Raw genomic sequence first — 18,528 nt, 5'->3', positions numbered from 1 at the left:
CCTGAGGTTTTAGTCCAGTGGCCCTGCCTCTCCCTTGACCTCCGGAACAGGGACTGACTGCACCCTCACACATCACTCACGGACATACAGTCCCTGCACGCACCTAGGTACAACAATCACCCTGCACTCATACAGAAACTCCCCAGTAACAGTGTGATGAGGTCAGCGCCTTCCAAGAGGTGAAGAAATGTGGCCCGGTAGAAGAACCGGAGACAGCAGGACAAGAAGAGGCAACAGAGGCAGCATGATAGGTGCCCATTTCACACTCATAAGCACAGAAAGACAGCCCAGTGAGGAAGTAGGAGGACTGTGGCAAAGAAAACAATAGGGGCAGTAGGATGGAAGCATGCAGGGAATCCGGAGATGAAGAAGGGCAGCCAGGTAGAGAAGCAGGACAGCTGCAGGAGAAGACATGGATAACGGGGAGACCATAAATGAGGCCAATTGTGTTTCCAGAAAGGAAGCATGGCAGCACTGCAGAGGACAAGGAAGATGGAGTTAGAGAAAGGTGATAAAGATAACAGTCTGACAAACGCCTGCAGGACGAGAAGTAGAGAGGGTGCAGCTCAAGGGTGGTCAATAGAGAAGGGAACGAGAGAAGCAACCAGTCGGTTGGCCACAAGTAGAGAAAAAGGCCCAGAGCCGGATCAGGGGGATGGCGAGACATGACTGGGACAATGGGGACTGCATGATGGGGGTCTGGCAGACAAGAAGCTGATTGGCGGGAGAGAAATTGGAAAACAGGGGCAGCCTGGCTGGGGCATGACAGGCTTGCTGAAGTGGAGAAGGGTGGCCTAATGAAATAGCAGAACACTGAAAGAAGACAGGGTACAAAGGCAGGGCGGAGGTCCGAGTGGTGGGAGAAAGGACAGCTAAAGATGCTTGAGACGAGGGACCTGTGCACACGGTTACTGGAACCAAGTTATACCTGGCTGTTGAGCCCTAGCAAGGTCTTACTTACTTACTGGTCTTACGTTGCTACTGTGCTGGTTCAGGGAGGATCTGACTTTGCAGTTTGGGATGGACTGTTCCTATTGAAGACGGATATGCAACAGTCAAGACTGATTTGCATACAGCTGGAACCAAACTAAGGTGGCATGGTGTGCAAAATAACTTTGGATTGGGCCAGAGTAATTAATAGTGGCTGAGATTAATTCAAGCATACAATCCATCACTTTTTTGTATGCTTCAGGTTAAAAAAGGCAATCATTTTTCTTAAGCACAGAACTTCTGGAAAATAAAAGGTTCTACTTGAAGTAATCAACATGGAGGTCGAGGCCAAAACTACTCTCTGAGTGGAGGTCAATAGTATTGTGGCCCATGGAACCAGTAGTAAACAGACTCAATAGTCACAATGGAGACCAAATAAATTCTGCCTGCTTTGGGACCATGAGAAAATGTACTGCACCCCTCTCGACCGACCAGCATTAATCTTGGAATTAAGGAAACAAACTGGATACAGCAATTGTTTGCATAATTTCAAGAAACAGGTTCATCAAACAGGGCTAAAGTTCTCAGGACATAAAAAAATCCCATGTAACTCTCAAATCAATCTTAACTACCGAATCTATATTAAGGAGTCAGTGATAGATACTCTGTAGTTAAGACTTGAATATAAAATGGCAAACATTATTTTAATGAACAAACTTCCCTTTAACCAATTATTTTTTCAAGGGGACATTAATCTATGCAGTATGAGGAGGCTGTGCTTGCAATCTTCACAATTATTAGTACTTGCATCCGATTCAGATAACATTTTCAATATTCTTCTGGGTGCTGAGAAATTCCAAGAATTTCAATCTGAAAGAGGTGAAGACATCAAAGACCAATAGGATAATAGATCATAAATCACATTAATCAAAACTTTCAACTTTTTTCTCTCACCTTTAAAGTATTGTACATTGTTTTTCTTACTGTACAGTTTTGTAACGCAAAACCCAAGTGGAGGAACACCCCAAAAAAACAACAACAAAAAAAACCCAATCTGACATCAGATTTCCAGCCCAGTAAAAGCAACGTTTCATTTTCAACAGACTCACTCAAAAGTGCGTGCCTTGAGATTGGAAGAAGGCTCAAAGTCTTCAGGCTTAACTGTACGTAAACGTTCCTGTCCATCTTTTTATGACTGGGCCAGTTTTGCATCAGATAGGTTTTATAGTAACTGCACAATTAGTTTGTATTTAAAGGATCTACGATATATCATGACCCAAGTTCTGAAAAATTATTTTAGGGTAATGGAATATCATGCAGCCTGAATCTTTTTATTCACACGTGCTCCCAAAGAAAAGTAAACTTTAAAAAAAAAGGTTATTTTATTTGGGTCGTGCTTGAATTCTTTTAAAGCTAGGGCAAAGCATACAAGGTATATCTCATTAGGAAATAAAGCAAAAACACAGAATGTTTCCTCCAATCACTGTTCATTTCTTACTTGCTCAGAAAACTGACATTTCAACAGTTCAGCACAAACCCCAGCTTATTCAGAAACACTCCACATTATAGGAACTCATGCTTCCAGTCCAGCCCTGACCCAACCCTATGCTATCAGCCCAACACAAGTACCATGTCACACAGCTTCGGGTGGGCTCAAACTGTGGATTTATATTAAGTGTGGAGTACTACATTGTAACTCTGGGTAGTTTATTACTTTAGAAATAAAGAGAATTGCGACTTAACATTGCCTTTGGGCATTTAAGAAAACAGAACAGAGGAGTACATAGAGTCCTTTGTTTGTAGCTAACAGTGCACCCTTTGTAAGAGGAGGACTGACCCTCTTCCCTTTTGGTTCAGTGCAAGGGAGGAGCAACACTAGGAAAATCTTCAGATTTAAAAATATCAGAATTTTTTCAGATTAACGTGAGTAAAGTAATTCTTATATTCTAAGGGGAACTTCAAAGCCAGCACTGAAAGAGATTAACAGAAGTACAAGATCATAGGGACCTGGGAATCCACTCAGCTTGATAAAAACAAAAATGCACAATGGAGAGTGGAGAGTGGAATCAATTTTAGTGCAAGCTACAACATTTACACTGCTGGAAAAACTGGCCTGTAGCTTACGTGGGAGCCCCAATAGTGGAGTCTGCAGGGCAGTACATATATCCTCCTTAAAAGAAACTCCGGGAAACTTTAATAGGAAGAGAGAACATGTATATAAGTTGAGGGTTGGGAAGGAGACCCCAAATTTGGAAAGGCCAATGTCTGGGCTTAAGATTTTTCAGGCACTAAACATGAGCTCTGGAAAGATGCAACCCACCCACCCTTCCACCCAGCGACAGAAAACTGGATGTACTATACTGCAAACACTTTTTTATGTGACAAAAGCATTCTGACACATCCCATCTGACACATATATCCAGGCTCACCACTCTCTCTAGCAGCCACTTACAAATTCAAATAAATACAAAGCAAACCAAGAGCTCACAGCAAAACATATCTTCATCACTTGGCACCTTTCTAACAAAATGTCCGTCCGTTCAGATGAACAATCAATCCACACAGAAAAGACAGACTTAGCCACAGAACCACATTTCGGACAAACCCAACTGTTGTGCAGAGACACCAAGAGTCTTGTACACACACATCAATTCTCATGTACGCATATCAATGTAGTCACGGTACCACACTTAAAATGTTGCATGACCAATTTTGAAGCTACAAAATCTCATATAGACTATGTGCTACATACCATTCCAATGCCTCTCTGTCCCGTATGCACAACAATTCTTAGTTATAGTTACATGGATACAATCAATCATACGGTATCTATCTCATCTCTACTCCAACAGCAATCTTACAACCTGTACACAACTTATATACTCTACGTCTTGATGATACAATTTGTCCACAAAAGTCCTACTCATCACCATACATTATGCACCCAAACAAAAAGTTCAGTTCCATAATTATGTACGTCAATCAAGTCACAGACCAATAAACGTATTGGTCAGTTTTCCATATAAATATCAGCCTACAGTCACACTGCCACCCATTTACAACTGTGCCTGACGCACCAACAACTTACATGTGTGCAAAGATGTTTCCCACAACCGCCATTCCTACACAGCCAAATCCTCACCTGCACACTGATCCAAAGGCACATTTAAACATGTTCTGCCTGTATAATAAAGTTTCAATGCATTTAACAGCACAGTTAGACTGACACATTCATCATCTCAAAAGATCAGTCAAACACATACAACTACTCACACTAAAGTCCCATCATGCACATAATCTTATAGTATGACAAGAACCTTTGTTCTCGGCATTCCCTGCCACAAGTGTACACAAATACATTTTTAAATTCCAATACATATACTTTTATCCACAGTCACAGTGCCAATACATATGACTATCCAAAACATTTCCAGCCTCAATTTCCATGCCTGTATACGCTGGGATTTCATTCTTGTGTCTTGAAACTAAGCAACATGTAAGAAAGACATAACTAACACATGAAACAAATAGTATCAGCAGCGAATTGAAACAAAAAAAGCTAGGCAAGTCTAAAAATGTCACCTTGGAGTGTTCTCTACAAAAACACACAATGAAGGTCAGACGTAGGCAGTTGGTGGAAACCATAAGTATCAAGTGGAGGAAAAGAGTGTTAGACAATCGATCCTTAATGACAATGAAAACAGTGCAGAGCGTAATGATTGAGGAGGTATACACCAGTCGTTACCCATTGAATCATCCTCTTTAGGGGACAGGTTGATGATTTAAGTCACACAACATGGAGGATGCATCGGTGAAGTGCAAAATATGCTATGGGAATGGAAGCTTCCTATAGATCGACATCTCTGAGCGGCACAGAGTCAAATAACATAATTGAATCTAGCTCTGAAATGTACAATGTGTGGGCATCTTGTATATAATCTTGGTCTCTCACAGGGAAGCAGTCATCTCTGTGTCAAGACTTTATTTTGGCAGTTCTCTGAGGAACCCCGTGAAAATCGCCTACTACTAAGGGCTCTCATTCATTAATACCCTTACTGTATGTAAATGAAAATAAACTGTAATGATGCGTGTAGCTTGCTTCCAGCGAAGATCTGGTTTTAGAAGCAACAGACATTTAAAGAGGTCATTCTTAATAAACATTACCCTCTTTCCAAACCATCATATAGTCTGTGATTTTCTTAGATGAAACAGTCTATAGGTATGAAATGATACTGCAGAGACCTAAGGGTGGGTTTTAATCAGAAGAGAGTTGTTAGAGTCCAAGGCATCAAGTGTGATAAAAGGACAGGTGAAGAAGCGAGGACTATTTTTTAAGTATCCAGGTCAACACATCCTCTCAGTGACTCATACTGGTCAACAATAACAAAGAGTGTGTTCTAGGTTGAGGTCTGTGCTATAATTTTTGAAAAGTAAAACCACATTACATCAACTGGAACTGACAGTATGGGCATCACACGTGAGTTGACTAACAAAATACTCTAATAGAGTAATGTAGCCTTAACACATACATAGTTTGAAACAGATATTTAGTATAGATTTATATGTATATACACATACACATATAAAAGTTAAATTAATCCAGAGTATATTAAGGTGTTCCTACACAAGTCCTGATATGCTACAATGATTAGACTCTCAAAGAAGTGCATGTGCCTTGCTACTATAGGTTGGTTTAAAAACCATAAAGGGCAAACAATGGGCTTCCAAGCTGCAGAGGGCTTCCGTTTTTCACATATCAACAAGATGTGATCTGATCACACATGACTGTCCAATGTGGGTATCGCCAAATCCTACAAGGACTACTGACTTATGAAGCTTGGGCAAGTAGGCCTTCCAAACTCTCTTCACTACCCATTAGAGACAAGCAAGTGAGCAGAGAGTAACATCAGTAATCTGGCTTCAAAAGCCTACTTATGGTGACTCAATAATGGACTTTGATAACATGAAGAGATAGTTCTCAGGCATCTGCTAGCGATCTGTATTTCTAGGACAGAGGGAAAGCTGATTTCAACTAGCTCTTCCTGGAATGGTCTAGTTCTTATCAGCAATCTTGAAATGATACCCTCCATCCATTGCACAATAACAGTGGTCCCTTCTCACAGTACAAGTAACCTTGCAAAATACTTAATATCCCTCATACACTTCGCAGACTTCTCTCAGAATACAAAGGAAAGTGGTGTTCTGGGACCATTTGATGAACCGAACATCAGCGTGCCATGGTTTGCAAAACCCAGGGACCATGAATGGATACGGTATTGCCCCCAATTCACTAACATGCTCCCCAAAAACGGCAAAAAGTAACTTGGAGTACTCTCTCACAAATGTGGGTAGCTCTCTATTTTCCACAGAGGACCGCTCCATGCTCAATCAAGTGCTAACAATTCTATCACTGTATTTGGAGTGGGGTTTGGCTCCAAGATGGGCCCGGGTGGCCTTTGTTTATCAGCTGCGAGTTGCTGATTTTTGGCGAGTGGGGGTGTTCATGGCAAGCATGCTGCCACCTGGTAGGCGCCCTCTGCAGTGTGCTGCGCACTGTGCTCCTGAAGCAGTGCCAGGTCTAGGAACCGCTCCCCACACCACATACACTTGAACTGCTGCTCCCGGGCATGCACACTATGGTGTTTGTTAAGGTGTTCCCGTTGCTTGAAGGCCTTCTCACACGAGGGGCACTTGTACGGCTTCTCCCCGGTGTGAACTCTCCGGTGCCGCTGCAGATCGGAGGCGTACTTAAAGCGCTTCTCACAGTCTGGGCACTTAAGAGGCTTCTCGCGGGCTGGGTCGCAGCGATGCTGCACAAACTCAGAAGAGGAAAAGAAGCGTCGCTCACACAGAGTACACTTCAGTGGTTTCTCTGCACAATGTGCGGACTGGTGTTTCTGCAAGGCGGAGGAACGTTTGTAGGACTTGTTGCATAGCGTGCACTTGAACGGACGCTCAGCACTCTGGACACACTTGTGCCGCAGCAGCTCAGAGGACTGGTTGAAGCCCTTCTGACACACATTGCACTTAAAGAGGTTCTCAATGCCGTGCACATGCTGATGGTAGATAAGATGAGCAGGCTGAACAAAGCCTTTCTCACACAAGTTGCATTTAAAAGGCTCTTCCACCTTGTGGGTACGGCGGTGACGCATGAGGGCATACTGCTGCTTGAAGCTCATCTGGCAGAGGTCACACTTGAAGGGCCGCTCTTCGCTGTGTGTGCGTTCATGCTGGCGCAGATCAGAAGGTCGTTTGAAGGACTTCTGACACTCTCCGCAGCGGAACGGCCGTTCTCCGACTGGCGTGCATGGGTGGTGTAACAACTCCGACGACTCTTTGAAGTGGAGTTCGCAGATGTTACAGCGGAAGAGGTGCTCACCGGAGTGCGCATACATGTGTCGCACTAGGTGAGAGCGGTGCTTGAAGGACTTCTCACACACTGTGCACTTGTAGGGCCGCTCAGAACTGTGTGTACGCTTATGGTGCACGAGGTGCGAGGACTGACTAAAGCTCTTTTCACACAGCGTACATTTGTAAGGCCTTTCCCCTGTGTGCACACGCTCGTGGCGTGAAAGCTCAGACAGATGCTTGAACGTCTTTTGGCAAATGGTGCAGCTGTAGGGTTTCTCCGAGGCCTCAGGGGGCACCAGTGGAGGTGGCGGTGATTCGTCCTCTGACGTTTTGTAGGTCTTTTCACAAATGGAGCACTTCATAGCAGCCCCATTATGGACATTATGATGCTGGGCGAGAGATGTGAGCAGTGAAAAACCCATCTTGCACACTCCACACACAAAGGGTTTCTGCTCCACTTGCACACACTGGTGCTCCAAAAGGTCTGTGGCCTGGTGGAATATTTTCAGACACTGGGTACATTGAAATGATCGATCATGGCTGGTCAAGCACTGGTGTTCATGTGGGTTTGAAAGATGGGTTAGGTCGTGGCCGCACAAACTGCATTTGTGCACAGGCTCTGCTGCAGTCAGTGGTGGGTGCTGGTGGTGCTGTAAGTTGGGGTCTGGCTGAAGAAGGATGCCATAGACTGCACAGCCCAATGGATTCTCCACAATATTCGGTGGCAGAGAGTGTTCCCCAAGTGCTGCCAACACCCCAACATGATGCTGTTGCTGAGGTGGATGTTGCTGCTGAGTTGGATGCTGTTGCTGCTGTTGGGATGGATGTTGGGGCTGCTGTTGGGATGGGTGTTGTGCTTGCTGTGGAGGGTGCTGTGGCTGCTGCTGGGACGAATGCTGTGGCTGCTGCTGAGCCAGATGCTGTGGCTGCTGCTGAGCCGGATGCTGCGGCTGCTGCTGAGCCGGATGCTGCGGCTGCTGCGGAGGCGGATGCTGCGGCTGCTGCTGAGGCGGATGCTGCGGCTGCTGCTGCGGCGGATGCTGCTGCTGAGGCGGATGCTGCTGCTGAGGCGGATGCTGCGGCTGCTGCTGAGCTGGATGCTGTGGCTGCTGCTGAGGCGGATGCTGCGGCTGCTGTTGAGACGGATGCTGCGGCTGCTGTTGAGGCGGATGCTGCTGCTGTGGCTGCTGTTGGGATGGATGCTGGTGCTGGGATGGAGGCTGCTGCTGTGGCAGCCAACCTTCCGACATGCTTGTGAAAAAGAAACACGTTTTGCTGGATGCTGGTTTCAACCTTGTGCAGGAAGGATAACAAACAGCAAGTAGGGCCTCAGATTTAAAGTGAATGTCATGTGGGATGCCTGCTATGTCAATCTTTCATCTTTTCGAATTCATGAGACTCCGTTTAGGGCACAACTGCATAACTGCTCAACTTCAGTTCCCACTGTAAGTGCCAATTACAGATGACTCCTGGGGAAATCCTGGAATACAGAAAGAAAATACATTTAGCTCTCAGTTATAGATATATATTATAGATCAACTAGCAGCACAAAAGAGTAACACATATTTACATTAGTGACTCAAGTTCAGCAACCAAATCTATATCCTCTGCAAAGCCATACAACACTTTTCCCTCATCCAATGACCTTCCAGTGGTTAGGTAATAGGACGCAGTAAAACAAATGAAGAAAAAAATAATCTGGAAGTTTAAGTGTATGTGTGGCCCTGTCCATGCCAAGGCTTGTCTGAATCCCTTCAAACAATCATAACCATGTTTGGACAGAGTTTCCACAATATGGCCAGTAAAAGACATGCTGCCTTGCCCTGTGTCTTTTTCCACACTGAAAAATCATGTGAGAGTCCACCAGATTTACAGAATAAAGATTCCTTAGCCTAGCTTACAGGTCAAAGGAGGGACACTTAAAATGCAGCCTCTATTTTAAAGAGTGGTTACTGCTCTCTCCACCACGTCTATTGCAGACTGATGGTTTAACACCACAATTAGAAGTTAGGAGTCAATCTTTTACAACCGGTGTCCTTCGGCAGGAGATTCCCACTGTTGTCTTCCATGTAAAAGATATGTTCGATCTTCCTTAACTTGAGTACCAGATCTCCAAAATTTCAGGGACAACAAGAGAAAATTAATGTACACAACTGTGTATGTTTATGGATGAACGCAAGGTCTTTGTGCATGTCTGGCAATGTGCTTGGCGAACTTCAGATGTGTGTGACATTAAAACACTTAACCTAGTAACCCAAGTTTTTCCAAAACCCTTCCTTTCTGCCCCTTAGTGAAGTTGCTCTTGCAGGTGGGAGAGGTTGCCTCTATAGCCGCTGAAGTACCTGTAACGTCCCTGCCTGAGTGTTACCATCCCTGTACCCAACTCTTCCTACAGCGATCTGTTGCTCTGGGCATGGGGTCTGTTTCTTATTTTGCATGTCCATTTGAAGTTGGACTATTACATTGGAAGAGCCTGTCAAGATTCAAAGGTTACCGATGTCCCTATCAGTCAGGAATGACCATAAGTACCGGCCTCCTTCGCCACTTCCTTGATTGATGTTGTTTGATCATCCAAGGAGGAGCAACATACCAGTGTCACTTGTAAGAGCCCGTGATCTTGAGATATCACTCTGCTAACCAATATCTCCCTTGCCAGGGTGTGACAGAGTCTGGATTAGAGACAAAGAGCTGCTGTGATTGTCTACTGTGAGAATAGACCGATACATTTGGAGAAGACCACAGACTGTGCTTTTCAGGAACAGTGTGAACCTGCTTCGAGGTCCAGAACCCATCTAACTAAATAGCTCATGCGAAAGCGTTCATGGCACTGTGCCAGGTCCAAAACTCGAGGTACTCCATCAGCCACCTGCTGGAGGATCCACTTCAAATGGATCACCTAGTGACCAGGGCAAAAGACGTTACCTTCTGCTGCTGTTGTGGATGAGATTCATTTGTCTCTGACAAGGAAGTTATTTAGGGTCGGTTACCCTTTTTCTGGTGGCTACTGTAACCGCAAAGTAATTCCTTTAGAATATCCCTTAGGTGCCAGACTTGATCCAGAGACTTTTTCAGAAATCACCAGTGACGCTGGTAGGTGATGTTTTGTGAGAATGCGTGGACTCCAGACCACAATGGAAGGACAGAACAGAGGCACTAATAAGTAAGCATCACCCCTGTGTGCTGACATCAGTTTCTTGAATTTTCCTTTTGTGTGCCCTCAGACGCAGAGTGCAAAACAAATGTTGGTAACAGTGTGCCGATCTTCAACCTCGGAACCTTCAAAAGGTATTAAATCTACTCCATAGAACAGGAAAGTGGGAGGGCAGTGTGAATTTTGGAGTGAGGTACAGACTTCACCAGAAGGAGCATTAGAGGAGGTATGCAACTTGTTCTTCTAATGGATACTTTTTTTATTACCAAATGTATGAAATCTGGTCTTCTAAAGGGTACTTCCAAATACAGATTCTTCACCTTTAGAAAAGATACTACAGGAGTGCGTCCCAAAAGTAAAGAATCTGAGAAGTGACTCAAATGAAACGTTCTGTATAACCAAGAGGGAGAAGTGCCCTTCAAACCAGACCTGGCTCTCTCTGCAGTAGTGCCTTCTAAACATGTACAGAGACTAGCACATCGCAGTCTGGCAGATATAAAGGACAGGCCCCCTCACTCAAAGGGAGACACACCAGACTTTGCAATGATGGAATGACCCTCAGACCATCAGAAGCCTGTTTTCTTGGACAGTGTGTAGCAGATCTTGATGCTGAGGGCCATCTACCTCAAAAGGGTCCTCTTCTGCAGTCTACCCTTTCTTTCCTTCAGAAAACCCTACAAATTGCTGATCGCCCACTCATTTGACCAAGGTACGATCAATGTAAAAACCAAACCCTTTTATGGAACCACTGATAGAGCGTCTTCTTCTCTTTCAAAAGGGGAGTGTGAGCAAAGAACGACAAAGGGATTGACTACTCAAGGTAGAAGTGTAGGAAGTCGGCTCTGTATATACTATACCAAAAAGAAGTATAGTGTGCACAGAGTCCAGCGAGTCCCCAAAGGTATGGCAGAGGTTAAAGTAGAGAATACCTTACTCTCAATTTAGTGGTAGCTGGGCTGAGCAGTAAGGCTTATCAGAGGGTAGTGTGAATGCATTTGTTGTACACATCCATCCAAGCAACACTCAATGACCAACACCAGACCAATATTTTGTAAAAGTATTACTTTAGTTACTTTTTTTTCAGGAACCAAGTTGAACTCAGTTACAGGCAGGTAATACATTCAAAAAGGCAGTAGGAATACTTTATGGTCTTGGAATGACTCTGTTATAGTCGACTCAAAACAGAACTGGTACAAGAAAGACAGTTGCTGGTAATCTTTAGAATGCAATGCAATCCTAAGGAAGGAAAAGAGTGTTATGCATCAGCAGGTAAGTACACGGCTTACATTATTGCCAGTCTTCAAGGGTTAGTCCTACCCTGGACAAGGGTCAGTTTTAGCTAGGCACTGCACCACCAAAGGCACTAGGACAGCTGCGTGCAAAGTTCAGGGGCAACGCCGCACAGTCCATACCGGCAATGGTGTTCCGCTCTTGGGGTCAGCGGAGAACAATGGAGATAAATGGGACTCGGTAGGCCACCAACAAGTGACCGTCACAGTAGTCATCAGCGAGACACTGTTGATCGAAGGGAGGAACCACCAGTCCAGCAGTTGCTGTTGTGGGGATGGAGATGTGCAGGGGATGGTAGAGTTCCATCGAGGTTGGGCCGTCTCGGAGAGGCTGCGGTCAAGCAGGTGGGCCAGGAGGAGGCAGACAGGGCCACTTGGAGAAGGGTACAGGCTCTCTACAACAGAGCGGTGCTCAGCTTGGGTCAAGAGGGTCCCTCTAGATCGTGGAGGACATACAGCTGTGGGGCTTTCTTCTGACTGGGTAGAGTGACATCGCCACAAGTGTCAGTCCTCTACCGCTACGGTCTTGTGGTTCCTTTTATAGTAATTTGTTGCGTCAACTAAGGGTTGGTCCTCAACTACTGCGGTCTTTGTACTGGCGGATGCCGGGGAGTAGCTTCTCTAGCCCAAAGGGAGGTTCTTGGAGATCGTTTGAAGGTCTCCGGGGTTTATTGGAGGCCTGGCAGGCTTTCTGGAAGAGTCAAAACAATAGGAGGGGTACACCCTAGAGACATTGCGATGTCTGAAGTCAAAGAAGAGGTGCACATAAAAAAGGAAAAATTCTCCTTTTTAAGAAGACCCCTCACTCACCAACCTAGTTGGTGACATGCTTCATCATTGGGGTCCCACCCAAACAGCCGAGTGCCGTTCGGGTGTGCTGCGACACCCGATTACAGTGGAGTGGGTATTTTTTGAGTGAGTGAGAATTAAAAATTGGCCAGATTTAACTCCTTTATGAAAACTTTTTATTCTGGAGCAACTGGACAATATTAAAAGGTTCTTATCAATACTGATATTTTTTTCTCACGATATTAACAAGCAGTACGGCTTCCATTGTGTGAGGACATGCTTGTTCCCCTTGCATCTATGAACCGTCCTGGGCACTAGTCACTGTCAGCTCTATAACCCAGCGATTGGCGCTATCAATACCCTCCTCCAGCCTGCCATTAACAGGCACCTGAAGCACTGTTTTCCATTGCCAGGCACCAAGAACATTGCCTTTACGTTCCCAGGCACTCCTGGTTACGCTGCGCCTGCTTTTTCCTTGATCCGCGTTACGATATAGCTGAGTACTAGGCACTACAAACTCTACAATCCAGTGATTTGGCGATTAGTACCCTCCCCCAGATGCCATTACCAGGCACCGGCAGCACTGTTATTCATTGCCAGGCACCCAGAGTATTGCCCTTTACGTTCCCATGCACTCACTGTTAGGCTGCGCTTGCTTTTCCCTTGAACCGCGCTACAATATAATAGATCAGCATCACTAGCAATTCTACCTACGTTTTCCCGCATGCTATCGCTTGCCTTTGTTAGGTACCGAGCTCAGGCTTTACCCCGCAAAGACCGAATTGCGGCCTCTATGCAGCGTCCTTAGCAACGCGCGAACCCAGCCTCCAACTACCGTCACACGTTACACACCTGTCACGTGACGGCACTGCCACGCCCCCCAACATGTACCTGGAAATTAAGCGCATTTATGCAGCAGGCAGAGGCCCAGTCGGTGTACCTCGGGGCGTGGCTGCAGGACTTAGGGTAGGCGTAACAGCCGGTAATTGGTCTCCACGCAGTGAGTATTCATGCATGATGCGGGTGGGCTCCGCCTTGTCTGTGTCGAAGCCCTGTATTTTTAGGCACTAACCCTGTTCCCTACTTACTCCCAGAAAGTGCATAGCACCAGCACCTCGACCCCGGCTTCCATGAGGCACGCGATTTGGAGTTTTAAGTAAGTCCTGTGTTCTTCTTTTCCCTTTACCAACCGCATTCCTTTAGTTCACGCCATTACCAACATGCATGCTTTTTATTGATCTAACGTGCTCACGGAGTGGTGTGAGAGCGTAGACACCCGCACTTTTGAAATTTAATAAGTGTGGATGATTTAGGTATTCAGAGTTGGAATACCACTTGGGAGTTAATGTACGAGTGATACAACTGTACTCCCCATGAAAGTCATGATTCGGTAAGAGCGCGCAGACACTCACTTTATTACTATGTTCAGTGGGTTGTAATGCATGATCATGGACGGATGTCCTTCTGATTATGCACACCAGTGCCGCAGAGGTTTTTTGACATGGTACAAGTGATTACCATTGGATAGTCATTGGACACTGTGTTCATACCCACTGTGGTAAGCACAAGTTTTGAACAGAGGAGCACTTTCTTCCTTAGACACTCATTATACAATTGATTATGTTGTGTATTTGTTTGTTTGTCTTTTCAGATTTTTCCTCTTTCGACAATTGAGAAAGGGAACACCTAACTGTAAGTACACGGTTGGGCTTCACAGTGACCAAGGGTAGGGTACACCTTAGCGCGTGTAGACCGCCCTGGCCACATCCACTGGTCCTGACGAAAACCTGGGACCTTCCTCCTAGATGTTGAAACATGTAGACCTTTTTAATTTCACTTTTTTCTATATTTAGATACCAAGGGTCAATCAAACCTAACACGGTATCGCTAAGAACCTTTTAATATTGTCTAGTTGCTCCAGAATAAAAAGTTTTCATATAGGAGTTAAATCTGGCCAATTTGTAATTCACTCACTTTTTTTCCACTCACTCAAAAAATATCCGCTCCACTGTAATCAGGTGTGGCAGCACACCCGAACGGCACTCAGCTGTTTGGGTGGGACCCCAATGATGAAGCATGTCACCAACTAGGTTGGTGAGTGAGGGGTCTTCTTAAAAAGGAGAATTTTGTCTTTTTTTCGTCTGCACCGCTTTTTTGACTTCAGAGACATCGCAATGTCTCTAGGATGTACCCCTCCTATAGTTTTGACTATTCCTTTCTAAGGGGACCAGGGGTATTCCCATACAAAATACTCTCTCTCTTTGTTCGTAAACAGGCTTTCTGGAAGGACAACAGGCCCAGTTGTCGAACCGGCTACAGGCGGCTGGGTTCTTCCTGGGTTTTTTCTGCAGCGTTTCACTTTCAGGTCCAGCAGTTGTCTTCCGTCTTCTTCTTTTGGTCCGTCAAATCTGATGAAGAAAGTTCAGGGGAGCCCTAAAATACTAAATTTAAGTTTGTTGCGGAGGTCGGGGCAGTAGCCAATGGCTACTGTCCCCTAGGATGACTACACCCTTTTGGAGAGAAGGGCAAATCCCTGATCCTATTGGGCCCAATTCTCCATTTCAAGAGAAAGAATTTCTAAGAGAGGGGTTTACTTCAGCTCCTGGCGACCCTAGGGGTGTGCCAGGCTAAGGTGGACACTCCTAATCTGCGTACTGATTTTCCCAGCTGTTGTGCCGCCAAAAGTGTGTTCTGGACAGGGGTGTGGGCATCTCCACTAGTTGGAGCTGTCCAAATCAGCACATCACAAGATGAGCGCATTTGAGGCTCCCCGCCAAGTGTTGCTGTTCCTGCCAGGGGGAGGTGTGAAGCACATGCACCTACAGCAGGCTTTGTTTCTGAGATCCGTGAGCACAAAGGCTCTCACCCCATCAGAAACCTCTCTGGTGGAGGATGGCTGGTGGGGAACAGTTAGCCAATACATTATAGGTCGTTTGTTTTTCAGGAGGCACTCTAAGATGCCCTCTGAGTGCATTTTATAATAAATGCAATACTGGCATCAGTGTGGGTTTATTATGCTTAGAAGTTTGAAACCAAACGTCTCAGTCTTCAGTAAAGCCACCATGGATCTGTGGAGTTTGTTGACAAGCTACCAGCCCATGGTACTCAAAATGGATTTACTGCATTTACAATGTCTGTGAATGGCACAGACCCTATATGGGCACATTGTGAATGCAGCTATACCCTCACCTGTAGTATGACGCACCCTGTCTTAGGGCTGTGAGGGCTGTTAGAGGGGTGACTTACCCATTACACTGGCAGTGTTGGTGGGCATGGCACACACAGATGTGTGCCATGTCGACTCTTCACTTTGGTCTGCACCTGAACACGCTGCCTGCAATGGCAGTGTGTGGATATTAAGGTGCGGGGTCTCCAAAGGTGGTATAATCCATGCTGCAGCCCTCAGAGGCCCTATCTGGTCACAAGGCCCTCGGTACCTGGGGTACCTTTTACAAGGGAATTGCATGTGGCATAGAGGTGTGCCAATTGTCGAAACAACTGTACAGTTTTGGGAACGAGCACCGGTGCTGGCACCTGGTTAGCAGGTCCCAGTGCACACTCAGTCAAATTGGCATCAGGTATCTGGCAAAAAGTTACTTTCCTACAAGAAGGGAGTCGCAACATAAAGCAAAATGCCATCCAAGTCCTCAGCAACAATTTGTCTAGGAAGACCCCAGGTGAAACTTATGTAGCTTCTGTACTGCAGCCGCTGCCAGAGGGCCCCGGTCATCGACTGCAACCCGGCCAATGGGTATTGGTGAAGAAATTTGAGCGTGATACCAGTTTGGCTCCAAGGTGGTCCGGGCCACACCAAATACTCTTGGCCACCAGGACGGCGGTTAAAGTAGATGGGAGAAAGCATTGGATACATGTCTCCCATCTAAAGAAACTGCCTCTTCCGCTTCCTTTCGATCAGCAATGCCCAGGGGGAATTCTGACGCAGGAAACAGAGAGAGCCGCTGCACTTGTACCCTTTTCGGACGCCTGCGAGATTGAACCGAGGCTAGGAGAGGAGAAGTCGGGACCAGATGACTTGGTCCCTACTAAGTCTGCAAAAGCTGGCAACACCTTAAATGAAGATCCTGACCTGTGCAGAGCGGTTATACCGCACTGCGCGCTAAAGAGACTCATTGTGCTTGATTTACAAGCGTTTTTAAAAACTCCTCGTTTTTCATTTTATTTAGATTTTAATTTATTATTCCCCTGTTTTTAAGGGCTGCTTCCCCATACTTGCACAATAATCGGTTTGACACCGCGTTTTGCGGGTCCCTGATCCTTTTCTTTCTGCCCCTCGGCAGCTGAATTGTTTGGCGGCCATCTTAGGTGAGGGAAGCACGCCGGTCAGGCAGTGCTCGCTCTAGCGCCCAAGGACGCTCGACCCCCTCATAAAGGAGATCATGCTGACGCACAGCGGTCACGCGCAGCAGGAACGCCGGATCACTGCCGGAGTCACGCCAGAGTCCAGCCCGTCTGCGCCCGTCCGCGCTGAGGACGGGCTGCAGGACGGGCAGTTCATCGACATCTCGCACTCCAGCTCAGGTTGGTTAAATCATGACCATTTTCCCATTCGTCTGACGTACTCTGCACTTACTTTAACATCTTTGCGATCCCGCATACCCGTCTCCTGTACCACCTTGTACTCTGCCTACCCATTACTTTACCTGTGCAGGCTGTGGCTTCTCTACCAGTAAAATGTTGCTTTCTAAGACACAAACTGCCAAGGCACATTACCGGGGCAAAAGGAAGGCTACTAAGAAACTTCAGCCTTCCCCTCCTCTCCAATTTTGGAGTATCAACTGTAGATCGCTCCCTAAAAATAAATTAAATTTGTTTGACTTTATAAATGAAGAGTCGCCAGACGCATTGTTTTTAACTGAGACCTGGCTCCACGAAAGCTCTGGACCTGACATTGCTATAGCCGTTCCTAACAACTACGTGATGGTACGTCAGGACAGGGCTTCCGGGAAGAGTGGGGGGATCGCTATTTTTAAATCCATCTACCAATGCAAGCTGGAGTCGTTTTCCCTTCCTGGATGTGAGGCCGCTCTATTCAAATTAACGATTGGCCCTCAACTAACGCTTTCTGGTCTTCTAATATATCGCCCTCCGGGCAATGCTGGCCCTTGGATATCGTCTTTGGCCGATATCATATCCCCTGTACTACTTAAATCGGCTAATTTCACCATTCTTGGTGACCTCAACATCCATCTTGAGGATGTTGAAGGTACCCTCAGTCAGTCGCTACTGTCAGATCTCGAAGTTTTTAATCTTTTACTTCGAAACTCTGGGGCTACCCATTCAGCAGGTCACCTGTTAGATCCAATCATTTCTAATTTACCTTATGACTGCTCCCAAAGGGCCCGCCCACTAGAATGGACTGACCATTTTGCGGTACATTTCATGTTACCTCTCTCTTTACCTAATGCTAAGCCTTGTGTTGGTAAGAGCAAGCTTTCTTATCGGTGGGACAAGCTTAATATGGTGGCATTTAATCAACATCTCTCTGAATCTATTCCGATTCTGGATCAGAATCTAATGCTGTAGTTTCCCAGTGGTTAAGGGATGCTGTAACTGCATTCCTCCCTCCTATTTCTAATAACCACAGATCCCTTCATCCTCCCGCACCTTGGTTCTCTGAGGAGTTAAAATCACAACGAGCCAAGTGCAAGGCATTAGAAAGAAAATGGAGGCGCTCCTATTCAACCCCCAGTAAGGCAGCTTATAAAGAAGCACTAAAGAGCTACCATGTTTACTGTAAATTGGCCAAGGCTACTTTTACGGCATCCATGATCACCCAGGCTCAGAATTGTCCGCGGACTCTTTTTGCAGTGGTGAAGAAGCTAACAGGAGCAGATACGGTACCTTCTCCTCCGGCTCTGGACAAACCACAGTGTGATGCCATTGCAGATTTCTTTATCTCTAAGGTGGAGCGTATTCATGAATTTTTGTCTACCTCCCCGCCATCTGCTGAGTCCTTACTGGTGGTTACTTCTGGCAGTCTTCCCCTCCCTTCAACGT

The 18,528-nt window shown here is 45.9% G+C and overlaps 1 protein-coding gene across 3 annotated transcripts in view; it reads right to left on the bottom strand.

The window, feature by feature from the left end:
• Positions 1–1,623: 1,623 nt before the first annotated feature.
• The window catches only part of ZNF319 (zinc finger protein 319), a 49,420-nt gene continuing 32,515 nt past the window's right edge, over positions 1,624–18,528 (bottom strand). For 2 of the 3 annotated variants that reach the window (XM_078671418.1, XM_078671419.1), the window contains one exon: positions 2,294–8,761. In XM_078671418.1, coding sequence (XP_078527544.1) covers positions 6,432–8,531 — 2,100 coding nt within the window. In that variant the 5' untranslated portion in view covers positions 8,532–8,761 and the 3' untranslated portion in view covers positions 2,294–6,431. Of the gene's footprint in view, positions 1,801–2,293; positions 8,762–18,528 lie in introns of those variants that run through there. The other variant, XR_013603887.1, reaches the window with a different exon arrangement.

This window comes from Lissotriton helveticus, chromosome 12 (assembly GCF_964261635.1).
Source record: "Lissotriton helveticus chromosome 12, aLisHel1.1, whole genome shotgun sequence".
NCBI classification, from domain to species: Eukaryota; Metazoa; Chordata; class Amphibia; order Caudata; family Salamandridae; genus Lissotriton; species Lissotriton helveticus.
This window is presented reverse-complemented; position numbering and strand designations above follow the sequence as displayed.